The sequence below is a fragment of the Martes martes genome (genome assembly GCF_963455335.1).
Source record: "Martes martes genome assembly, chromosome: 9".
Classification (NCBI taxonomy): domain Eukaryota; kingdom Metazoa; phylum Chordata; class Mammalia; order Carnivora; family Mustelidae; genus Martes; species Martes martes.
Window position 1 is genome coordinate 95,180,747 of NC_137896.1, and position 27,104 is coordinate 95,207,850.

The following is a 27,104-nucleotide window of genomic DNA, read 5'->3' on the forward strand; positions in this document are numbered from 1 at the left end:
TTTAAAATCCTTCTCCATTCAGCACCCACATGGCTTCATTTTGTACTTAATTTCTTGGTTTGCTTTTGAGTATAATGATTAAGTCTACTTAAAAATAAAAAATCCATTGCGCTAAGTTCGAAAGAAAGATAATGAGACAAGTAGAACTATTTATTTCCCAGCAAACCCGGCCATGCCTCATTCTGTCCAAAGTGTTCATTATACTTTGTAAAAATAAGAAATCTTTTTCCCTGAAACAAAAAATAAATGCAGAACAGACCCTGAAGGGTTAAGTTTTCCATCACCTTGACTTGCAGTGATAAATACATATGTCATGTGATGTTGGTATCCAGGCACTCCAGGGCAATTCTAGGCAATCCTCTGCAATAGACAAAACTTTCTTTCCTGTATCCTAACCTCACCTTTCAGAACCTCATTTCTCCCTGAGAACGGGTCTACTCTGCCCCTCTGCTGTGAGACTATTTTTTTGTTTGCTTCTGGCTGAGGCTTGTACTTGGTGACCTATCAGCTACAAAGGAATTTCCTAATTACCCCAGGGCAATTCTAGGCAATCCTCTGCAGTAGATAAAACTTTCTTTCCTGTATCCTAACCTCACCTTTCAGAACCTCATTTCTCCCTGAGAACGGGTCTACTCTGCCCCTCTGCTGTGAGACTATTTTTTTGTTTGCTTCTGGCTGAGGCTTGTACTTGGTGACCTATCAGCTACAAAGGAATTTCCTAATTACCCCAGGAAGGTAATTAAAAAAAATGAACAGACAAATCTGGCATACCGCCATACCATTGATTCTCATTATTTGCAGTAATTATATTCTATAACGTTGCTGTGAACATTGAGTCAGAGAATCTTGAAACACTCTTCCTAGGGGAATATGCTTAGGTTCCTAAGAGCCTCTGGTTACATTTCCATTCACTGGTCAATATATAACTGTGTTTTATGCACGTTTTTGTTTAAATACACTTTATTTAGTGTATATTTTTGACCTCCCAGCCAACCTCCCTGTAATTCATTCCTGAAGGAAGCTCATCTAACATATGCCTTTTCCCTATAAGGTACATCAAAACTTTCTTACACTTCGGACCACCAAGCAACACTTAGGCACTGTACTTGGAAGCCATTGTAAGCAGAGAAATCACCAAAAAAAGGCACAAAGATGCAAAATAATGTGGCACTAAATGAATACAAAAAGGGTACTTATTTACAGTATAAGAGCTCAGACAAAAAGGCCCAACGTTACCTCAGCTGGAAACGCACAGCTTAGGTGACTCATGTTTTTTGCCACATGGTCCTTGCTTGGAAAAACTACACAAGGATTGCTTTTGGGGATTACAAAGAAGCTTTTGGTTCATAGGCAAACTCAGGAATAAGGTATCTGCAAATAATGAGGGCCAAGTGTGCACTTAAGACCCAGAGTTAGACATTTAATATTGGAAATTAAGATAACTGGGTAGGGTAGAAGGAGGTAATATCTTGGTGTTAGGATATCTGTATTCCAAAAAAAAAAAAAAAAAAGAAAAAAAACAGTAGTTGCTTCTCATAAGAATAACCCTGGGAAAAAGTCTATTATATCTATATTCCTTTATAATGTAATTGGAACACATTAATTTGGTTCACATGATACTTTTGAAAAGCAGGTTGTGGAAAGAGTTAAGCCCTGGTAAAAGTCTAAAGTTTAACTTCATAAATCCCAAACTGTGCCTGAAAGGGCCCTTGGAACATTGCACGGTGTTTTAAAATTTCAAGGGAAATATACAGATGTTTCTCAGCTCACGGTTTAAATATTAGGTTGGTATATTCCTTTTAATAACACTCTGTATTTGTGAAGCTGGGTTTTTGGTGGTTGCCATGATAAAAAGGAAGCTCAGTGGATGTTTGGTTATATTCTGGGATTTGAAAAGTCATGCAATGTGCATGAGGCACTAGGTTGTTAAGTTTAATCAACTTTATCCATTTTTGTGATCTAACTGCTTAATCAACACAACTGTTCAGATTGTGACTGTTGTATTTGTTTTTGTTTTGTTTTTAGCTAAGAGACACCTTAAAAAAATAACTGAGGCTCAGTGAGAGTATTTGAAACAGTAGCATTTGGGAACCTATGGCTCAAATAATTTTTGGTCATGGGCATGCTCGTTTTCATCTTTGTGCTTCAGTTTCTGTATCTGCAAATGAGGACAGATATTGCCTTTGCTATAAAGCACTAGCCTAGACCTGGCATTTAGTAGGTTTCCGAGAAATATTTTTCTTTTCTCATCCTGCTGGGATGACATTTCTTATTACAATCAATTAATGAAATACAATCTGTTAAATAAATTAACAATATTATTAAAACTGCAGGGATTGGAGTTACTCATCAGAGCTAGAAAATGAAGAGTTGAGAAGGCTTTTATGACAAAACTGATTTTTCTATTACAGGTTGCTATTATCCAGTTAATTAACATGGTCCTCTAAGGTTCCCAGGTTTGTTTTCTGAACTCAAGTAATTAGAAATAATTTCATATGATTTTTCAGAAAAATTCAGTAATTTAGTCTTGGTGATTCATTTATTAAGTATTTGTTGAATGCTTACTAGATTCCCCACAGAGATGGAGAGGCCCTGAATGGAGAGGTAAACAAAATAGAAGTCCCTGTCTTCAAGAAATTTATATTCCTCTGGTGGGAGACACAGAAATAATAAGCAAGGAGGTAGAACATGCCAATCACTGTGCCACGGAGAAGACCAAGGCAGTATAAGGGGATAGAGCATAGGGTGCATATGAGTTTTATGAAGGGTGGTCACTCTTTGGATGGCATTGGAGAACAGACTTGGAGGAGGAGGAAACAAGCCACAAAAATATCAGGACAAATGTGTTCCAGGCAGGGGCAATCCCAGGTGCAGTGTTAGGGATCACACTGGATGGGATGGGAGCCTTCGATGTGTTCTAAGCTGACTTTGTTTGGACAAGAATCATCACCCTGGATCTGCTGGAGAGAGTAGAATGTATGGAGAAAAAATAGAAGGAGATCCATCAGGAGGCTTCCAGAAAAATCCAGGATAGAGATGCCAGTGGCCAATCACTCCTGACTGATTTTCTTTTACATTGACTTTAGGAAAATGCAATGCTAGTGGTATAGCTTTATGATTGGGAAATCCTTCCTCATGCATCACCCAGATTCTCGTGTTGCCTCTCTGTGTCCTCCTCTTTTTGTTCCCAGTGAAGCTCTCATACACATTTTTTTAAATTTATTTATTTTAATAAACATATAATTTATTTTTATCGCCAGGGGTACAGGTCTGTGAATCGCCAGGTTTACACGTTGCACAGCACTCATCATAGCACATACCCTCCCCAATGTCCATATCCCCACCACCCTCTCCCGTCCCCCCTCCCCCCAGCAACCCTCAGTCTGTTTTTTGAGATTGAGTCTTTTATGGTTTGTCTCCCTCCCAACCCCATCTTCTTTCATTTTTTCTTTTCCTACCTGCCCCCAACCCCCCACATTGCATCTCCACTTCCTCATATCAAAGAGATCATATGATAGTTGTCTTTCTCCGATTGACTTATTTCGCTAAGCATAATACCCTCTAGTTCCATCCACATTGTCGCAAATGGCAAGATTTCTTTTCTTTTGATGGCTGCATAGTATTCCATTGTGTATATATACCACATCTTCTTTATCCATTCATCTGTTGATGGACATCTAGGTTCTTTCCATAGTTTGGCTATTGTGGACATTGCTGCTATAAACACTCGGGTGCATGTGCCCCTTCGGAGCACCACGTTTGTATCTTTAGGATATATACCCAGTCGTGCAATCGATGGGTCATAGGGTAGCTCTATTTTCAGTTTTTTGAGGAAACTCCACACTGTTTTCCAGAGTGGTTGCACCAGCTTGCATTACCACCAACAGTGTAGGAGGGTTCCCCTTTCTCCGCATCCTCGCCAGCATCTGTCATTTCCTGACTTGTTAATTTTAGCCATTCTGACTGGTGTGAGGTGGTATCTCACTGTGGTTTTGATTTGTATTTCCCTGATGCCCAGTGATGTGGAGCACTTTTTCACGTGTCTGTTGGCCATCTGGATGTCTTCTTTGCAGAAATGTCTGTTCATGTCCTCTGCCCATTTCTTGACTGGATTATTTGTTCTTTGGGTGTTGAGTTTGCTAAGCTCTTTATAGATTTTGGACACTAGCCCTTTATCTGATATGTCGTTTGCAAATATCTTCTCCCATTCTGTCAGTTGTCTTTTGGTTTTGTTAACTGTTTCCTTTGCTAGGCAAAACTTTTGATCTTGATGAAATCCCAATAGTTCATTTTTGCCCTTGCTTCCCTTGCCTTTGGCGATGTTCCTAGGAAGATGTTGCTGTGGCTGAGGTCGAAGAGGTTGCTGCCTGTGTTCTCCTCAAGGATTTTGATGGATTCTTTTCTCACATTGAGGTCCTTCATCCATTTTGAGTCTATTTTCGTGTGTGGTATAAGGAAATGGTCCAATTTCATTTTTCTGCATGTGGCCATCCAATTTTCCCAACACCATTTGTTGAAGAGGCTGTCTTTTTTCCATTGGACATTCTTTCCTGCTTTGTTGAAGATTAGTTGACCATAGAGTTGAGGGTCTGTGTCTGGGCTCTCTATTCTGTTCCATTGACCTCTGTGTCTGTTTTTGTGCCAGTACCATGCTGTCTTGATGATGACAGCTTTGTAATAGAGCTTGAAGTCCAGAATTGTGATGCCACCAACTTTGGCTTTCTTTTTCAATATTCCTTTGGCTATTCGAGGTCTTTTCTGGTTCCATATAAATTTTAGGATTATTTGTTCTATTTCTTTAAAAAAATGGATGGGATTTTGATAGGGATTGCATTAAATGTGTAGATTGCTTTAGGTAGAATAGACATTTTCACAATATTTGTTCTTCCAATCCATGAGCATGGAATATTTTTCCATTTCTTTGTGTCTTCCTCAATTTCTTTCATGAGTACTTTATAGTTTTCTGAGTATAGATTCTTTGCCTCTTTGGTTAGATTTATTCCTAGGTATCTTATGGTTTTTGGGTGCAATTGTAAATGGGACTGACTCCTCAATTTCTCTTTCTTCTGTCTTGTTGTTAGTGTAAAGAAATGCGACTGATTTCTGTGCATTGACTTTATATCCTGACACTTTACTGAATTCCTGTACAAGTTCTAGCAGTTTTGGAGTGGAGCCTTTTGGGTTTTCCACATATAGTATCATATCATCTGCAAAGAGTGATAGTTTGACTTCTTCTTTGCCAATTTGGATGCCTTTAATTTCTTTTTGTTGTCTGATTGCTGAGGCTAGGACTTCTAGTACTATGTTGAACAGCAGTGGTGATAACGGACATCCTTGCCGTGTTCCTGAACTTAGCAGAAAAGCTTTCAGTTTTTCTCCATTGAGAATGATATTTGCGGTGGGTTTTTCATAGATGGCTTTGATAATATTGAGGTATGTGTCCTCTATCGCTACACTTTGAAGAGTTTTAATCAGGAAGGGATGCTGCACTTTGTCAAATGCTTTTTCAGCATCTATTGAGAGTATCATATGGTTCTTACTCTTTCTTTTATTAATGTATTGTATCACATTGATGGATTTGCGGATGTTGAACCAACCTTGCAGCCCTGGAATAAATCCCACTTGGTCGTGGTGAATCATCCTTTTAATGTACTGTTGGATCCTATTGGCCAGTATTTTGGTGAGAATTTTCGCATCTGTGTTCATCAAGGATATTGGTCTGTAATTCTCTTTTTTGATGGGATCCTTGTCTGGTTTTGGGATCAAGGTGATCCTGGCCTCATAAATGAGTTTGGAAGTTTTCCTTCCATTTTATTTTTTGGAACAGTTTCAGGAGAATAGGAATTAATTCTTTAAATGTTTGTTAGAATTCCCCTGGGAAGCCGTCTGGTCCTGGACTTTTGTTTGTTTGGAGATTTTTGATGACTGTTTCAATCTCCTTACTGGTTATGGGTCTGTTCAGGTTTTCTATTTCTTCCTGGTTCGGTTGTAGTAGTTTATATGCCTCTAGGAATGTATCCATTTCTTCCAGATTGTCAAATTTGTTGTCATAGAGTTGCTCGTACTATGTTCTTATAATTGTTTGTATTTCTTTGGTGTTGGTTGTGATCTCTCCTCTTTCATTCATGATTTTATTTATTTGGGTCCTTTCTCTTTTCTTTTTGATAAGTCTGGCCAGGGGTTTGTCGGTCTTATTAATTCTTTCAAAGAACCAGCTCCTAGTTTCGTTGATTTGTTCTATTGTTCTTTTAGTTTCTATTCATTGATTTCTGCTCTGATCTTTATGATTTCTCTTCTCCTGCTGGGTTTAGGCTTTCTTTGTTGTTCTTTCTCCAGCTCCTTTAGGTGTAGGGTTAGGTTGTGTATTTGAGACCTTTCTTGTTTCTTGAGAAAGGCTTGTACCGCTATATATTTTCCTCTCAGGACTGCCTTTGTTGTGTCCCACAGATTTTGAACGGTTGTGTTTTCATTATCATTTGTTTCCATGAATTTTTTCAATTCTTCTTTAATTTCCTGGTTGACCCATTCATTTTTTAGAAGGAGGCTGTTTATTCTCCATGTATTTGTGTTCTTTCCAAATTTCCTCTTGTGATTGAGTTCTAGCTTCAGAGCATTGTGGTCTGTAAATATGCAGGGAATGATCCCAATCTTTTGATACCGGTTGAGACCTGATTTATGACCCAGGATGTGGTCTATTCTGGAGAATGTTCCATGTGCACTAGAGAAGAATGTATATTCTGTTGCTTTGGGATGGAATGTTCTGAATATATCTGTGATGTCCATCTGGTCCAGTGTGTCATTTAAGGCCTTTATTTCCTTGTTGATCTTTTGCTTAGATGATCTGTCCATTTCAGTGAGGGGAGTGTTAAAGTCCCCTGCTATTATTGTATTACTGTCGATGTATTTCTTTGATTTTGTTATTAATTGGTTTATGTAGTTGGCTGCTCCCATGTTAGGGGCATAGATATTTAAGATTGTTAGGTCTAATTGTTGGACAGACCCTTTGAGTAGGATATAGTGTCCTTCCTCATCTCTTATTATAGTCTTTGGCTTAAAAATCTAATTGATCTGATAGAAGGATTGCCACCCCAGCTTTCTTCTGATGTCCATTAGCATGGTACATTGTTTTCCACCCCCTCAATTTAAATCTGGAGGTGTCTTCGGGTCTAAAATGAGTTTCTTGTAGGCAGCATAGTGATGGGTTTTGTTTTTTTATCCATTCTGATACCCTGTGTCTTTTGATTGGGACATTTAGCCCATTAACATTCAGGGTAACTATTGAGAGATACGAGTTTAGTGCCATTGTATTGCCTGTAAGGTGACTGTTTCTGTATATTGTCTCTGTTTCTTTCTGATCTACTACTTTTAGGGTCTCTCTTTGCTTAGAGGACCCCTTTCAATATTTCCTGGAGAGCTGGTTTGGTGTTTGCAAATTCTTTCATCTTTTGTTTGTCCTGGAAGCTCTTTATCTCTCCTTCTATTTTCAATGATAGCCTAGCCGGATGTAGTATTCTTGGCTGCATGTTTTTCTCGTTTAGTGCTCTGAATATATCATGCCAGTTCTTTCTGGCCTGCCAGGTCTCTGTGGATAGGTCCACTGCCAATCTAATGTTTTTACCCTTGTATGCAACAGACTTCTTTTCCCGGGCTGCTTTCAGGATTTTCTCTTTGTCGCTAAGACTTGTAAATTTTACTATCAGGTGACGAGGTGTGGACCTATTTTTATTGATTTTAAGGGGCATTCTTAGCATCTCCTGGATTTTGATGTTTGTTCCCTTTGCCATATTAGGGAAATTCTCTCCAATAATTGTCTCCAATATACCTTCTGCTCCCCTCTTTCTTTCTTCTTCTTCTGGAATCCCAATTATTCTAATGTTGTGTCGTCTTATGGTGTCACTTATCTCTCGAATTCTCTCCTCGTGGTCCAGTATTTGTTTGTCTCTTTTGCTCAGCTTCTTTCTTCTCTGTCATTTGGTCTTCTATGTCACTAATTCTTTTTTCTGCCTCATTTATCCTAGCAGTAAGAGCTTCCACTTTTGATTGCACCTCATTAATAGCTTTTTTGATTTCAACTTGGTTAGATTTTAGTTCTTTTATTTCTCCAGAAAGGGCTTTTATCTCTCCGGAGAGGGTTTCTCTAATATCTTCTATGCCTTTTTTGAGCCCGGCTAGAACCTTGAGAATCGTCATTCTGAACTATAGATCTGTCATATTACCAATGTCTATATTGATTAGGTCCCCAGCCTTCGGTACTGCCTCTTGTTCTTTTTTTTGTGGTGAGTTTTTCCGCCTTGTCATTTTGTCCAGATAAGATTTGCTTTCTCCTCCTCTAGAATTTCGCTGTTCTTGGTGAGTGAAGTTGGTCTTGGCTGGGTTTCTTGTTGATCTTCTGGGGGAGGGGCCTGTTGTAGTGATTCCCAAGTGTCTTTGCCACAGGCGGAATTGCACCACCCTTGCGAGGGGCCGGGCTCTGTATTCCGCTCGGGTTTGCTTTTGGGAGCTTTTGTTCCCTGAGCACTTTCCGTAGAGTTCCGGAGGACGGGAATGAAGATGGCGGCCTCCCAATCTCTCGGCCCGGAGGAGCCGAGAGCTTGGGGTTCCGCTCCTCAGTGCGCCCTCAGAGAAAAGCGCCCAATCGCCCCTCCTCCCTGGCCTGTGGTTGCGCCAGTAGGAAAGCAGTCAATTGCTGGCACTTGGAGAAATGCACCCGGTCGCTTCCATGTCCGTGGCCTCCGGCCGCGCTCCGAGCCCACCCAGCCTGCGACCGACACAAGGTAACCATGGGCTGAGAGCTCACTCCTCGGCTTTGTTGCTGTAGCCGGCTTCCCCGCTCTAATACCTGCGAGCTCTGCGGCACTCAGACACCCCATCCTTCTGTGACCCCGCGGGACCTGGGGTTACGCTGACCCCGCCTGGGCTTCCCCCCGGTTTAGCCTCTGGAGCGATGTCCCTCCATGGAGCAGACTTTTAAAAGTCCCGATTTTGTGCTCCGTTGCTCTGCCGCTTGCCGGGAGCCAGCCCCTCCCCCCGCGGTCTGTTTTCCCGTCGCTTTGGATTCACTTCTCCGCAGGTCCTACCTTTCAGAAAGTGGTCGATTTTTCTGTTTCTAGAATTGTTGCTCTTCTTCTCTTCGATTTCCCATTGGATTTGTAGGTGTTCACAATGATTAGATAAGCTCTCTAGCTGATCTCCTGCTACTCGATGTCGTCTCAGCCTGCTACTTCTCCGCCATCTTGCTCTCATACACATTTGAGCCATTCTTTTAAATGGTGATTAATATATTTCTCATGTGTCCTGGTGAAACAACTCTAAATCCTTCAGTCGTTTCTTATTTTGCTTCCCTCCAGAAACTGTTGTAGAGAAGACAGAGGATTTCATTTGGAGCCAAAGGCAGGTAGATTGATCCTGTTCTGTAATTGATGTGTGGTGCAACTCTGGACAAGCACATGATTTTCTTGGGCCTCTGTAATAGGCACAAATTAATCTCCTAGAGGAGATTTTAGAGGCCAAATACTTTAATCATGCCATTTTGCTAATAAAACCCACTTTTGCAATTTAACAGATAATAGACCCAGGGAACAAAGAGTAGACCCTAAGTGGTTTTTGTTGGTTATAAAAAGGCTTTCCCTGGGAGCACACAAAGGCAGAATTGAGGCTTGACCCTCGGGTTCCAGCTTCCAGTCCAGTGAATTATACACATTGGTGATTCATTTTTACCCTATAAACACTACCTAACATTACAAGTCTTATTATCTCTGGGCCCATTTGCAGATCTTCACTATATTTCCTTGTCTCTTTTAACGTATGGAGATCCTTGACCAACCAAAACATAACACTGCTCCTTGTTAGAATGAATAATTCAAAAAATAACAGCATGAGAAGTAGACACATTTACATACAATTAGCAAACTGCACATGCACTGAACTGTTTATATGGGTGACTTGGATGGGTTTGCTGAATGATGAAGGCACAATAAAATATTTTAAGCTCATCCATTTGCCTGGTATTACTTGCGATGGTTAAGAGCATAGGCTTTGGAACCCCCTCAGCTTGCTAGGTGTAACACATTGGAAAACTGACTTAACAACTCTGAGCTTGTTTATACATCTGTAAAATGGACATTAATTTTTTGGGGGGGAGGGGCAGAGGAAGAGGAAAAGAGGGAACATTAAGCAGGCTCCATGCCCAGCATGGAGCTTGATACGGGGCTCGATCCCACAACCCTGAGATCATAACCTGAGCTGAAATCAAGAGTTGGACGCTTAACTGACTGGGCCACCCAGGCACCCTAGCCATTATATTTATTTTGTTAGGTTGTTCCAATGATTAAATCCTTCACCTGAATGCCTGGCCTATAGTGGTTGGTAAAAATTATTTCTATTATTATGATTATTACAGTTATTAGGTATATGTTATCACTTATTACTTGAGTTCATTTTTATCATTTACATAGCATTTTTGTATATATTTTATCCTAGAATCCTGTGAGGCAGACAGGGAAAGTAGGAATTATTGTCTCCATTTTATGAGTGAGGAGAGAAGTAAAAAAAAAAAACTCTTAGTGATATAAACAGTTTATGAGTGGCAGAGCTAGGCCAAAAACACTCAGATTCCCTGGGTCCACATCCAGGTTTTTATTTAATTTATTTGTTTATTTTTTTCATTTTTAAACTTTGTTTTGGTTTCTGAGCCCTAGTCACTTGAGTGAAAGCCCATCATCATTAACCTTAGCTGCCGGGTTTTGTCTGTCATTGACTCATCTGCTAAACACACAGATCATTGAAATGTTTGGACACAGTACTATAGGCGCTGTCATATTTTCCTTTTTCCTATCGAGTGAGGTTTTTCATTTTACTTTTCTCTCTCCTTTTCAAAAACGAATGATGAAAAGTGCTTGCAATCTTGTCATCTCATCTGTCAGCAGAATTTACCAACTTGCTGTAATTGTTCTGTAGTACATTTCAGAAGAGTGAAAAATGATCAGAGATTATTGTCTCTGTCCACAATGGAAATACAACCAGTTACTTGAACCAGGTTCTGCCCACCCTATCCCTGCTTTAGTTAATAAAGTATGGGAACAAAACCTCTTTCTTCCTTGTTTCTTTTAATAATTCTGTGAAAGAAAATTGAACATCTGTAGATGACTGAGTGAATATTAATAAGGTTGATGGAGAGAGAGAAGGAAAACAAGAAGGATATGCCAAAGCTTGGAAATTACTACGCATAAGGTGACATTGGCATGAAGACCCCATTTTATGCCTATCTGACCATTCTCAAGGCTTCATCAATAACCACACCTGATTAATTATACTGAAGTAGCCAAAGAAACCAGCCAAATCAAAGTGTGCTCTTTTGGATGGGGAATGGGCTACTGTATCATCAGTGCTGCTGTGGTCTGCTTCTTCCTTTTGAAATACAGAGCCCTGGGAGCTGGTGCGCCTTCTTGTGATAAGGAACAGTTGTGGGTGACTGTCAGCTTTCAGTCTAATGACTGTTGATCTGAGAAGGTTACACGAATGTGCTGTCTCCCTTTCATGCACCATCCTCACCAACTCCACATTCATCTTCTTGAAATTAACAGAGGACAGTAGCCTATAGGACATGCTGCATGATTTAGAAGGCCTTGAACAAAGTGTAACCTCTCATGCCTCTGTTTCCTTATCTGTAAAATGGGGAAAATTGTGTCTACATCATAGGACTGTGAAGAAAACTGGATGAATTAGTTTATGTAAAGTCCTTAGAGAAAACCGTGATTAGCACATGAAAAGCACTTAATGTATGTTATCTATTATGGTCATTAAAGATAGGGAGTATTTTTATTTGTGCATTTATGGATTAATTCGTGCATTTTCTCTGACACAGAATAGACTGGATCTCCATGCAACTACTCACTTTTTTAAAATTAACATATACTGTATTATTTACCCAAGGGGTACAGGTCTGTGAATCCTCAGGCTTACACATTTCACAGCACTCACCATATCACATACCCTCACCAATGTCCATAACCCAGCCACCCTATCCCTACCCCTCTATCCCCCAGCAATCCTCAGTTTGTTTTGTGAGAGTAAGAGTCTCTTATGGTTTGTCTCCCTCCTGATCCCATCTTGTAACTACTCACTTTAAAGCCATTCCATAGCTCCAGTTCTTACCTGATTTATAATGTGAAAAAGATAGACACATTTGGGTATTTGGGGTCTAAATTCTAATCTGTTATTAATTAGTTTAGAGACACTTGGCATACTGTTTTGCAGAACCTTGGTTTTCTTATCTCAAAAGAGAATGATCCTTATTTTACTATGCTGGTTTTAGCTAAATTGATACTATGTATGAAAGAGCTATTTAATCCTTGGTGGTTGCATAGTGATTGGTAGATTCACTTTGTAAAAGTGGTTGAACTGATTTCAAAATCCTAAGTAATGATGATGGCAGACATTTTTTTAAATGCCTGTTAAATGCAGACATTTTACACGAAGTACGTTACTTAATCTTCACAAAAATCATAAAGGAACTTTTATCAACAGCAGTTCACAGGGGAGGAAACCGGAGCTAAGAGGATTTTGCTAGTAGTCACACAGGGATTCATGTTCAGGCAGTCTTGACTCTGGATAGTCAAGTTGCAACCTGTATGCTATATGGTTTAGTGACCACATCAGATATTTCATCTAGACTAACCGTTGGCTTGGCCATGATCAATTCTCTTTGCTTATTAAGACTAGAAAAGACTGGGAGTGGAACAAAAAGGGCATTACAGACCAATAATAGGTACAGCTTTTGTTGTTGATGGTGATTTTCTATCTTACAATAGATTTCTATGGATGGAAAAACACACAAATATATTTTTCTTAAAATTAGAAAGCATGTCATGTCACGAGCTAAGCAGACTTTTTATGCCTACAGGAGGAAGTAATCGAGCATATTTTTTTTTTTAAAAGATAAATTGGGGCAGCTTGGTTTTTCTGACTCCATCAGAGCCAGTATCCTCCTCCAGACCCCCTACATATAACTGCCCACAAGCTCTCTTTCCTGGGAGCTACTTGGCTTTTGTAGGCACAAAGCATATGGGTGGGGATGAGGGTTATCAATTTAAAATATACTGATTCTTCTCTTTTCCTTTGTACCTTTAGACCCCAGAAGAACTAGAGGACGATTCTGACTTTGAGCAGGAAGATTACGATGTGCGCAGCCGGACAAGCGTTCAGACTGAGGACGACCAGCTCATTGCGGGGCAGAGTGCACGGGTGAGTGGACATCCAGGACTTGGGTTTCATGCACTGGGCCTATGTACACCAAGTTGGTTTGAGGGGATTTCTCATCCAGGGTCTTGAAATCCCAGAGATTTATAGCTCAGAAATCTGTGCTTTCATCTGTGGTTGGTCTTAGCAATTCATATTTTACACAATGGAAATAACCACCACTGCTTCTGATTTCTATTCACTCTATTCTCTTACCATCACTTGAAACTGAGAAGCCACATCACTGCAAATGCTTTAAGAGTCTAGTGGATTTTGTTGGGTGTGTTTAGATGGTTCAACAGCTAGGGACGCAGGAATGCTCAGATCTTGCTTTAGCACAGACACCACCATGCCACTTGAAGTCACCAAGCTTGTTAACACAAGAGGCAGTGACAAATGGAAAATTAGAGTACTACTTTGTTAGTGGCTGGGCCATTACGGTTCCATACACTGACGTAGGGTCTCTGATGAATAAGACCACATCTTTGAAATTGGTTCAAGGACATCAAAATAGAGACAGAACTCCCCATCCCCCTTGCAATACCTACTTCTGGCAAGGGCAGTAGCCCTAGAGCAGATAGAAAAAGAAATTATAGAGGCATACTAGACAGCTTAAGGCACGGAGCAGGAAGCAACAGAAAGATCCCTGCTCTGGCTGACATTTGAGCACCCTGGAACACTCTGTGACACTCGCTGCCAACACAAGTGTTTCAAAGAGGATTCTGACTGATTCTATTAATTGGATCTCATTGAGGATAGATGCAAGTAATCAAGGTAGGTCTCAGGAGATTAAGCCCCTGGGGATTGCAAAAGGAGGTGCGATTCTCCTCCCTTCCGAGGTTCAGTGTTTATGCAGTAAGAACAGCCCCATTATAGACTGTGTTCTTATTATATTCTAATTAGAATTACATTCTATTTCCCTGTTAAGTTTTCCTTAAGAAAAAAAAAGGTAGAGGAAGCGTAAGTTTGAGAAAGAGGTGGTTAATTAGAATAGTGATTAGGAAACCCCAGAAAGATCACCCTGGTTCAGGAATTGTGAAAGAAGAGTAGGAGCAGCCAGTCAGAGGTTAAAGAGGACTCAAAGAAGACTAAGCCTTATGTTGAGTCAAGAAAACCTTCATACTTAAAACCCAGTATCTCTTTTTGTGCTTTCTGTGCTGATAGTCTCATGCAACAGTGAAATGATTCACAAGCTATAGATGGACATTGATAAGGAAGTGGGAGGGTAAAACCAGAATATTAAAGATGCACCAGCTTCGATTTCAGACAGACCTTGTTTTGAATTGTAAAGAGTAGAGTGAGGACCATGCTCCATTACATGTTGCTTAATTTCTCTGAGCTTCAGTTCTAGTATCTGTAAAATGTGAATAACTTACTTGATCGCATTCTTTGGAAGTTTAATTACTTAATATTTGTAGAATTATGAACACAATACCTGACATCCATTAAATGCTCAATAAGGGGTGACTGAAAATCGTCATCCCTTGGAAGAGAAATTATTTTGGATCACAGACTGGTGACAGTAAAAAAGTACACAAAAGAATATGAAGTGCCCTACTTGGAAAATCTTTTGTAAACTCTAACCCCCACCTCCTTGTCCCCTGCCCCCACCTGTGTTGAGAACTAAGTTCATGAAGCTAGAGGCTTTTGAACCTGTGTTGGCATAACACTAAAATCAATTCATCCGTCAAGTCAGTTCATCTTGAAAATTAAGTAAAGCCAGCATTTTTATGTCAATGACAAAGGGCAAATTTGAGTATTTCATCCAAACATTAATCAGTTCAAAGTCAATTTGATTGACTGACTGCAAATCAGTATTGATACAGTCCAGTATCCATTGACTCGTTTGTTCTCAAAGACCAAGGCATATCATACGATCCTTATCATGCTTTATAGTCACCATCTTGTCAAAATGACATGATTAGTCCCATTCTTGCCAGGAAGAATGCAGTCCTATTGTACTTCCATTTCATGCATCTTATGATAGATACCAAGTCAATTAAGTGGAAACGAAAGTCAGATAGCACCTGTCTATATCATCTATTATTTTCCCCCCAATAGGTGAAAAGACAATAGTCTTTTTTGAAAGATTTTCCAGCGTGAATTATGAACATGGCCCAGGATAGTAAGAACAAAGTACCCTTATGACCCAGCACTTGCTGATTTGTCTTTGAGATCCGTCACGTGGTCTGTGTGATTAACTCGCAGCAGACAGCATTAGTTATTGACTCAGCCTATTTTAGCCCGTAATTACATGATGACAAATCAGAGGCCTAGAATTATGGCTGTAAGTTGGAAATAAGCGGGTGCATTGAATTGCTAAGATGACAGATGGTCGAACTTTTGACCAGAGAAGTACGTTAACTTGGTCAAAATTGTGAAGGAGGCAGAAGTTGTCTTTGACAGAGGTGGTTGCTCTTTGCGGCAGTCAGTCCTTCCCTTATGTTAATGGACTTACTTTGTGTTCTCATTCAGGTGATTCTTCCTCTCTGAAAAGGGTAAATTAATCTAAAAGCGGGTTATGGTAGGAGAAAAGCTTTTAGTGTCCACTCCAACATTTCTCCCAAACTCTGAAATTAGAGTGCTTATTTCCTTTATGTGTCCCTATCTGCTGCTTTTTGACAGCATTTTCTGAGAGAGGGACAGGCAGAGAATGATCATACCCTGATCTGATAAAATGTAGAAGTAATCAGACCTTGTGATCCTAGACATGACATTTTTTACTCTTTCTTCACAGGTCAATGTGGTTAAAATTGGTTAGTGACAACTTTTGGACATTTAACCTTGGTGATAGAATATACTATTTGGAGTCACACAGACCTTATTTTAAATATGGGCTTGGCCAAGCTGTGTGACTTTGGGCAACTTTCTTAACCTCTCTATCCCTTATCTGTGTTTGTGTGTGTGTCTGTGCTATATGTGTATGCACAGCATTCTACCTCATGATGTCATTAGGAGAACTGCATGGTGAAAAGTATCACAAGATGTGTCACATACTGTCAAGTTGACAAAGAAGATGATAATGATGCTTATAGCGTAAGGTAGTTTTTCATTACAAAGCTGGTCAAAAAATTTAGGCTAAAAGAGCATGGACAGTTTAGGAAATCATCAAAGTTTTTACTTACTAAATGGGAGAGTTACCTCAGTTTTCCTATTTACTTCAAGGTCTGAGACTGGTAAAAGTCGAAGGACCCACACTTTAACTGCTTATATTTATTATTTTGCTTTAAAACCAAGTAGGTAGGGGCACCTGGGTGGAGCAACTGCCTTGGGCTCAGGTCATGATCCCAGGGTCCTGAGATTGAGCCCCGCATCGGGCTCCCTGCTCGGTGGCGAGCCTGCTTCTCCCTCTCCTTCTGCCTGCCACTCTGTCTACTTGTACTCTCTACCTCTCTGTCAAATAAATAAATAAAGTATTTTAAAAAAGTAAAACCAAGTAGGTAGAAATGGACACAGTGAGTGTACGCCCTTTTAATCATTATTTATTAACATTCATGTACTTGAAGCCTAAATGTTAGACTCTTGCTCTCGTTTAGGGAAATAACACCTGTCAGTTTGGAAGCCCATAGACTTCAAATGTCATTTTTCTCTTTGAGATTAGAAAAGTAATCATATCAAAAACTCCTGAGATTTAGATTGAAGAAAAGATTCTGGGCTGAGTGATTATTGGCTTGTTTCAGTGATTTATACTTTCTCTTAATAACTAGAGTTTATAACCTGAATCACAAAAAAATGGTTGGCTGTTCAAAGGAAAGGCTGAAAGCCTGGGGTGGGCTATTCTGTAGATTCAAGTCTCTCTGATTCCACAATTTGTGGCCCCAGATCAGGCAGAACAACAGTCTGTAGAGCCGTGCTTGACTACGTGCATAGAAGCAGCAGAAACTCTCAGACTGCCCCAGGTGATCACATCAGAGAGACAGAAAAGCTGATTTGTTCCCTTTCCTCTTGGCCATGAAAATCACTTTTCTCATGTTCAGTTAGTTTGAGGGAAGGAACAATTGCGTGTTACATATTTTGTATTCCACTTGATTTAAATGTAGTCAGCCTCTCTTTTTTTTTCCTAGCTAGAACGACTTTAATGTGTTAACATTTCAAACTGCTGAGTTACATTGATAAGACCTAATTAAAACTCATGTGTTGAATTTTAATTTGATTAATTTGCAAATTTCTCAGTTTGTGATCTACTGTTTATAGATAACCTTTTTTCTTTTTTTTTAATTCCAGTTTCAGAAAAGGTCAATTGTGAATTTTTAAAAGCCAGGAGCATTTTAAGAATATTTAGGAAAAGACTTTGGCTCATCGATAGCTACATAAGCAGAAGCAAATGTAATGACACTTGCACCCAAGTCACACACCATTAAGTGCATTATGCGGGTCGAGCACCCCTAGAGTCAAAATAACATCTTCTTTTGCAAATCTACTTTGAAGGGGCCATTTTTTTTCCTTCAGAATTGTGCCCTTAGAAAATATTTGTCAGTTCTGGTAAATTCTCTTGAACTATGTTGATGCAGTGAGTGGAAAAATGGATACACAGTCAATCAAAAGACATTTGTTGAGCTTCTATTCTTTGCAGGATGCTGCAGCCTCTACCCTAAGGAAGCTCAGACGGAAGTCAGAAGTAGGGCATTAATAGGAATTCAAGAGTAGAGCAAGGCAATTAATACTCAAATCCCAAGTTAAACAATTGAAACTCATGTGATATAGTTAAAAGATAAGTGTATGCCCTTCAATACACAAATTAATTCTTTTGAGACAATGGAAGTTTCATTGCTTTCCATCCGGGGAGTGAATGTAGAGTATGGAGGTCTGCAGGGGAGTTTTACAGATTCTTCAACAGAGAAGTACCTAGGGAATGGCTTAAATGATGGTGGTTAAGACTTGCGAGGCCTAAGTAAAACATGATTAGCAGCTCTGTATGAGGAGGACAGATTAATGTAGGATGGTGTAAGATCATCAGACAAGGGTGCTTCAGGAGAAAAAGTTTCATATTTAATACCTGCAAATCCAAACTTATCTCAAATGCATTAGAATAGCTGTCTTGTTACTAGTACAATATTGTATATGTGAGTTTATAACCAACTCATTGGTTGTATATTAACCACCTCTTTTGGATACAGTTTTTAAAGTACTTTAAAATACTTTTTTTTCAGAAATACGGTTTTTTAAATATTTTAACTATAGTATTTGTATCAGTCCAGCTTTCTAAATTTGGATTGTAATTTCTGTATTTACACATGCACACTCATGCACATACACGTACATACACAGAGACTCGATGCTATAATGACGTCACACACATGCATGCATGAAAGTTAGCAAACATGACTCTGCATTAGTAAGATGTATCTGTGCAGGTAATAGTCCAGTGACACCTTCATGCAAATCAAAGAGACCCCTTACTTGGGCAGATAAAGCCTCATCTCCAGGTTGCTCAGCTTGGTGAACAATGCTTGTAATTTCAGTAACCGTTGCCCCACTGGGGTGGGATCGTGATGCCTGGTTGTGCATGGTGATCTAGTTGTGCTTAATAGTTAAGTATGGTGTTAGTTGACCTGGGTTTGAACCCTATTCCTACAGCTTTTAGTTATGTAACGTTGAGAATTTAATTTCTCTGGGCCTTAGTATCACCATTAATAAAATAGGGGTTAGAATAGTATTAATCTTGTAGAATGATTAAGTAAATTAAGTTTTTTATATACATAAGCCTCTTAGCACACTATCTGATATACATTTCTGTACTCAAGGAATCATGTCAATCTTCTATTTATGCATAGTCACATAGACTCTGGCCCCATCCCTGTCTTTCAAGGCAATAATGTAATAAGCGAGAGAGGTAGCTGGAAAGGAAAATTAATACAGACATGATGATAATATATTAGCAGTAATCCCATATATGCTTTCATTTTTTTTGATAAAACACATTTATTATTTTATTTACTGTCCACCATAACACTTTGAGGTAATTGTTTACTGTTCTTAGATCTGAAGAAGTTAAGAGTATTATCCAATAGCAAGTAGGTCTTAACCTAAGTCAGTGACAGATCCCGTTGAGCCCAGTTTTGTGGAGCTTATGTGCATTGATATTTTTATTAGAAATCAGCTACCTTGGGTAGGGGGGTAGGGTAGCTGGGGGATGGGCATTAAGGCGGGCCCTTGACGTAATGAGCACTGGGTGTTATATGAAACTGATGAATCACTTAATTTTACCCCAAAACTAGTAATACACTATATGTGTATTTAAATAAATTTAAATAAAACAAAAAAAATTTAACTTGAATTTAAATAAAACAAAAAAAATGAAGAAAGAAGAAATCAACTACCTTTCCTTCCAAAAATTCATTTACATTGGGAGGAGTTTTATAATTAAGGAAGCAGAATTTCCTTGTATGTATTGTTTTGTTTGTCCTTTGCAAAAGCTGTAAGTTCCCCAAATCATGCTTTCATTGGTGAACACCCATATCCTAGAACCAGAGGGCCACTACTGCTGTCATACTTATCGACACACTCCTTTCTCTGAATCAGTTTGCACATGGTTCTAAGAAGATGCAATGAGGTAATGCCAACATTGCATTCAGGGCTTGCTACATACATGGTATTTAACAAATACAGTTCGTTGTCTTCATTTGTGGTACTTAAATTCTGTAAAGTCACCACGAACACTTAATTAGCAACTATGAGAGGAAAGAGAGGATTAGGTTCCTGAGAGCTGCTAGTCTCAACATTTTGTTTCAACCAATCAATAAGGAATCTTGTTTAAAGGGGGTTTCTTTTCAGATACTTTACTTTATAGTTTTGATTCATTGTTATTGAACTCATGGCCAAGCGCAATATAGCCCCTGCCTGCATGAAGCTTATCTAACATACGTATGTTTCTTCATAAGGCACAACACTGCCTCTCTGTGCTTAGGGACATTAGGCACCACTTAAGCACTATGCTTGGGGTCCATGTTAAACAGCAAAATTACCCAAAAAGAGCAGAAAGATGTGGAAAATGTGGCACTAAACAGACCACAAAAAGGACACTTGTCTAGTGCTAAAACAAGAAGGCAGAGAATTTGTTGTTCAGCCACATCTGGGAACAGGCCTGTCCAGTGACTCAGTTGTTTGTTTTTGGTTTTTTTTTTTTTTTGCAACTCTGTGCCTGTTTGTGAATGACCAAAAGCACCACAAGTATTGATTGTAGAGTTGCCAACAAATTTTATAGAGTCAGCAAATTTGTAAATAAAGAATCCATGCATGACAAGAATCAGCTGTAGTTCTTGCTTTTCTACATTCCCTTACCTAGCAACTACTGAAAATCTGCCTTTGCTTCCTAAACCTATATTTTATCCCATCACAACTTCTGCATCCTTCTGGGCTCTGCAGGGAGCCATGGTTATCTCAGAATTTCCACAGAGGAGGTAGAAGAGGGCTGGGGATAGGTATGACACCCCTGAAATGCTCTGGGCTAGGGGATTGTTTGGTATCTAACCATGGATTCCTTCATTAACACTCATGGCAAGTTTCCCCACCCCACCCCGCTTGGATGCTCAGATATTGTTTAAAATTCCTCTCCTTCCCAGCGTCAGAAAGCCTCCCTCCCCCCCCTTCTCTGAACAGATTTCAGTGTTGAAAGAGGTATATTCTTTCATCTGGTAGAAGTTTCCTGAGACCAAATATAAAAATTGTCAAGAATAGATTCTTTTGAACAAACATATGTCATCAAAGCGACACAGAAGTTCTGTTACTGTCAGTGTGCATGCACCTTTTAGATCTCTGTATTTTCTGCGTATAGCAATAGGGACAGGGATTTGGGGGACCTTACCAGTCTGTGCTTTTACCTTCCTAGGAATGGAGAAACTGTTCCTTCTGGAATGGTGGGGCAGCCTGTAAACCTTGTCAGGGTCTGGCTTTGCCATTTTAGCTGGAGGCAGAGTCAACCTACTGTCTGTGTTTACTTTGTCACCATTAGTCACACTGTTTCTGTAACCCACACAGGCCATCATGGCACAACTACCGCAGGAGGAGAAGGCAAAAATAGCTGAGCAGGTGGAGATATTCCACCAAGAGAAAAGCAAGCTGGATGCCGAAGTGGCCAAGTGGGATGACAGCGGCAATGACATAATTGTGCTGGCCAAGCAGATGTGTATGATCATGATGGAAATGACAGACTTCACAAGGTGAGGCCCAGAGACAGAAAGATGATTTTCTCATTAAACCCAGAAGTATAACAGTATATATTAGCCTGTGAAAGCCTGCTGAAAAATTCAGATACTACATCAAAGCAAGGTAGTGGTATTATAAAATTTACATGTGTAAGTCAAAATGATCTGGACCTAATTCTCAGCAGATAGTCAAGGAGGACAGATTCATTTTTGTGATTATTATTGTTTTAATTATCTATCCAAAGTCAGTCCTAAAATCTAACCCGTGGGGGTTGAGTGACTCATTTTTGTTCTGTGCTGTTTTGCAGTGTATTTAAGTACTGTTTCGAAGGTAAGATGAATGATTTGTTCATATCCCTTTGGAAAAAAAGGGTATTGATACATAGGTGTGTGTGCATCTATACATGTAATAGTCCGAATGCTGGGTCATGATCTAGCATTAATTTCAGCTCATGTTTTAAATTTACATGTAAAGAATCAGCTTCAACAATCTGATTCTATAATTTTGACAGGGAAATTAAAAATTGTATAACTCTAATTCCCTTCTGCTCTAAGCACTGCTTTTAATAAATCAAGAGACCAGTCAGAATTTTGTCAGGAGCCTTTTCTTCACCAGGGGTCATTGCTGTTTCTGCCACTGCAATTTTAATCTCCTCTTTAAAGGGAGGTGACATTTCTGCCCTTCCTACTACACAAAGGGCAAATCAAGGGAGAGCAAAGCTCAATGAAAAAAAAAAAAAATTCCCTGGATTTTGAAGCTGAATATCAGGTGATTTTGGACCCGCCTCTTACTGTCTGTTTATTTTGCAAAATGGGGAAATAATACTTTTCTTATCAACTTCACAGGAGAGTTTTACAATCTAAAGAGGTAATGCAGTTATAAATTGTGTTGCTGTACAAATGTAAGCTATCACTTTGCTGTAATTTTTTTGCCCCCTGGGAAACACAAATACACATGAGCAGAAATGTTTTAATGATTAAACATGATATTGGTTAATAAAACTATGTAAGATATATGGCAGTGTCAAAATACCACCTTATGGGTGACAATATTTTTAATGATTATTGAATGTTTCTAATAAGAGAAAGCTACAATTGATTTTAGGCTATAATAAAATATAAAATATCTCTGCTTCATCCCCTTTTACCCTTTGCCTCTGGCCAATATATACTAATGGCATTGCTGCGCCCTTTCTCTAAATATTTTTAAATTGTTTTTGACTTCGGTGGAATTACTTTAGTGTTATGAGGGTGACCTTTGAGACTTTTAAATGTCATTGTATTCATTAGAAGTTCAAATTCATACATTTGGTTAGTTTTTGTTCGCTTCACAGATTTATTTCACACACAAAAAATAATAGTAGGAAAAAACAGTCTGAGCCATTATTTAAGTCTGAATTTACTATGGATCAGTCTATCCGGGCAGCCTCAGTCATTGCTTTTTCTAGGCCTGTGATGACTTAATTTGCTTGCTTTCAACATTGTATTAGTATTTTATCTGATGGATATTATGCAACCCATTAATAACATCACTTGAACAAATAATCTCATCAGTCTTAAGTGAATAATGAGTCTAGTCAAGTTGCTGGTTTAGATCAGAAGAACGTTTTATAATGCTCCATATTATAGATAACTGTGGTCAAGGAAGAGCAATAGATTTGGGGGGGTCTTGTTAGATGATGTTAAATAAGACGGACTTTCTATTAGTCATAGTACAGTTTGAAAAGTGAAAAGAAGGCCACTTCAATTTCCTAGGGATTTCATATAATCACTTTATGCTGATTTGAGTAATGAAATGTCTGGAAGGCTACTGGTTATCATTTTTCCCACCGCCTGATGAGTAGTTTCTCACCTCTTTGTGAGGGCAGAGGGAGGCGCACAGCAATTAATGATGAGAAAAACAGAAGGGGGCGTGCATTGGGAAATAGAATGCGGGAGGCTGAGCTTTTGCTGCTGCCTCCATCTGCAGAGCCTCTCTCTTGGCAAAGAGGAAGCCGACAAGCCTTTTTTTGGGTGGACTGTGACCTAAGTTCTCTGCACTTAACCATATGCATTATTATTATTATTGCCCTTGCATTTTTCTGCTTCAAGGAGGAATAATTTCAGCTGTATACCTCTAAGGAGCCCTATGTACTATATTCTCTAAAGGAAAGGAGATAGGTGGTTAGGAATTACTTGACTCTTCTTCTCAAATCCTATGTTTAAATAGCATCTGAGGGCAAAAAATACCCTTGCATTTATTATCTTGTTGTTTCATTCTTATCAGTAGCTAACTCATTAATTTGATGCAGTAATCTCAGTGATATACACTCCATTATTATTAAAATTGGAGAGGTTCTGCCTCATTATTTGTGAAATAACTTCTTCATGGAGGATCAAACTAATTATGCCTCGTATCTCTTTCCTGTTCAGTTCTTGACTTCTGTCTCATGGGCAGTGGCAGAAGTGCTGTCCTGCAGGGGTTGAATCCATATATCTGATGTCATTCTCAGTAAGAAATATCATGTACCAGTCTTCTGTCCCAATAACATAAGGTGTGCAGATGGCAGAAGCTCAGAAAAGAAACCCAAGTTTAATTGTATAGCAAGGAACAAAGTTGTCTTTGGAGACCAACTATAACTTCTGATCTGTAATTTAGGCTAAAAAAAGTGACTGTCAGGGTTACAGTCAACTGTAAAATACTGAGCACTAGGCTCAAAAAACATGCAATCACCCCACTCTTCCCAAACTTCTTTTCTGCCTTGGTGTAGACACTCAGCACCTCAGCCTAGGTACTTTAGTCTTTCAGGACCACTTCTTGGCACTTTTCTGTTCATTCCAAGTCACATCTGGCCATTAAAGGGCAACTGTCTGCCTCCATGACACCAAAACCCTCATGAGTTCTTCTGTTCATAGAAAAAAAATAAGAATGTTGAGTTTGCTATACATGCTTAACTTTTAAAAAAATTTTTGTTGAAATATAGTTGATATACATTACTATAGTAAAGTATACAACATGATGATTTGACAATTTTATCTATATATGAGGTTATGCTCAACACAAGTGTGGCTATCATCTATCACCATACGATGGTATTAAGGTAGAACTGACTGTATTTCCTATACTATTCCGTTCACCCCCGTGGTTTATTTATTCCATGACTGGAAGCTTGTATCTCCCTCTCTTCTTCACCCATTTTACCAGTACTCCCACCCCTCTCCTCTCTGGCAGCCATCACTTTATTCTCTGTATTTATGGATCGCTCTGTGTGTGTGTGTCTATGTATATGTGTGTATGTGTGTGTGTGTTTTGTAGATGCCACCTATAAGTGAAATCATAAGGTGTTGGTCTTTCTCTGAATTCACTTAGCATAATACCCTCAAGGTCCACCCGTGTTCTAGCAAATGGCAAGATCTCATCCTTTTTTCATGGCTGAGTAGTACTTCAGTGTGTGTGTGTGTGTGTGTGTGTGTGTGTCTGTGTGTGTGTGTCTGTGTCTGTGTCTGTGTGTGTGAGAGAAAGAGAGAGAGAGAGAGTGAGAAAGAGAGAGTGAGAGACATCTTTTTTCATTCAACTATTGATGGACGCTTAGGTCACTTCCACATCTTCGCTATTATATATAATGTTGCAATAAATATAGGAGTGCATATATCTTTTTGAATTAGTATTTTCATTTTCTTTGAGTAAATACCCAGTAGGAAAATTACAGGACTATAGGGTATTTCTATTTTTTAATTTTTTTTAAGAAACCTTCATATTGTTTTCTGTAGTGGTTGCACCAATTTACGTTCCCATTGACAGTACACATCAAAACCAACTAGTTATTTCTAGTCTTTTTGATTCAAGTCATTCTGTGAAGTGTAAGGTTATATGTCACTGTGGCTTTGGTGTCCATTATTCAGATAATTAGCAATATGGAGCATCTGTTCATGTGTCTCTTCGCCATTTGTATGTCTTTTAAAAATGTCTATTCAGGTCTTCTGCCCATTTTTGAATTGGATTGTTTTAGTGTTGAATTATAGAAGTTCTTTATGTATTTTGGATAGGAACTGCTTATATCATCTGCAAATACCTACTTCTATTCAGTAGGTTATCTTTTTGTTTTGTTGATGGTTTCCCTCACAAGTGCAAAGGTTTTTTGTTTCTTTGTTTTTTGCTTTTTTATATAGTCTCAATAGTTGATGTTTGCATTTATTTCTCTCGCCTCAGGAGACATATCTAGAAAAATGTTGCAAAGGCCAGCATCAGAGAAAATACCGTCTGTGTTCTCTTCTAGGAGTTTTATGGCTTCAGATCTCACTTTTATGTCTTTAATCCATTTTGAGTTTATTTTTGTATATGGTATAAGAAAGTGGTCCAGTTTCATTGTTTTTGCACATAGCTATCCAGTTTTCCCAGCAACATTTATTGAAGACAGTCTTTTCTCCAATATATTTCCCAATATATTCTTACCACTTTCATCATATTAATTGACCATACAAGCATAGGTTTATTTCTGGACCCTCTATTCTAATCAGTTGATCTATAAATCCATTTTTATACCAATACCATACTGTTTAGGTTACTACAGCTTTGTAGTATAGCTCAAAATCTGTGTGACACCTCCAGCATTGTTTTTCTTTCTCAACATAGCTTCAGCTATTCAGGATCTTTATGGTTACATACAAATTTTAGAATTATTTGTTCCAGTTCTGTGAAAGTTAATATTGGTGTTTTGATTGTGATTGCATTGAATCTGAAGATTACTTTCGATAGTGTGGACATTTTAACAACATTAATCCTTCCAATCCATGAGCATGGTTTATTTTTCCATTTGTATGTGTCCTCATTAGTTTCTTTTATACCTTTCAAAGTACAAGTCTTTCAGAAACTTGGTTATGTTTATTTCCAGATATTTTATTCTTGGTGCAATTATACATGGAATTTTTTTCTTAATGTCTTCTTCTGCTACTTCATTATTAGTGTATAGAAATGCAGTAGTTCTCTGTATATTGATTTTGTATCCTGCAGCTTTGCTGAATTCATTTATTAGATCTAGTAGTTTTTTGATAGTCTTTAGTGTTTTCTTTGTATAGTATCCTATCACCTACAAATAATGAAAGCTTTACTTCTTCTTACCAATCTGGATGCTTTTTATTTCTTTATTTCTTGTCTGATTGCTGTGACTATGAATTCCAATACTATGTTGAATAAAAGAGAGTAGGTAACTTTGTCATGTTCCTGATCTTAGAATAAAAGCTCTGACTTTTTCCGCCATTGAGTATGTGGTTAGCTGTGGGTTTGTCATGTATGATCTTAATTACAGTGAGATATGTTCCTTCTAAACTCACTTTATTGAGAGCTTTTTTCTTTCATCATGAACAAATGTTGAATTTTCTTATAGTTTTTCTGTATGTCTTGAAATAATCATGTGATTTTTATCTTCCATTTGGTTAATGTGATGTATAACACTGATTAATTTGCAAATATGAAACCATCCTTGCATCCCTGGAATAAATCCCACTTGATGGTAGTGAATGATCCATTTAATGTATTGTTCGATGTGGTTTGCTAATATTTGTTGAGGGTTTTTGCATGTGTGTTCATCAGGGATATTGGCCAATATCTTTTTTTTTTTTTTAACCTATGGTATCTTCATCTGGTTTTGGTATCAGGATAATGCTGGCCTTGTAGAATGTATTTGGAAGTTTACCTTTCTCTTTTATTTTTGGACTAGTTTGCAGAGAACAAGTATTAATTCTTTA

At 38.7% G+C, this 27,104-nt stretch overlaps 1 protein-coding gene across 5 annotated transcripts in view; it reads left to right on the forward strand.

Annotated features, from left to right (window-relative positions):
- Nucleotides 1–27,104, forward strand: part of CTNNA2 (catenin alpha 2) — a gene marked incomplete at its 5' end in the record, with an annotated part of 988,253 nt that overhangs the window by 875,016 nt on the left and 86,133 nt on the right. For all 5 annotated transcript variants that reach the window (XM_080812651.1, XM_080812652.1, XM_080812653.1 and 2 more), the window contains 2 exons: nucleotides 13,129–13,242; nucleotides 21,214–21,395. In XM_080812651.1, the coding sequence (XP_080668777.1) occupies nucleotides 13,129–13,242; nucleotides 21,214–21,395 (296 nt within the window). The remainder of the gene's footprint in view (nucleotides 1–13,128; nucleotides 13,243–21,213; nucleotides 21,396–27,104) is intronic.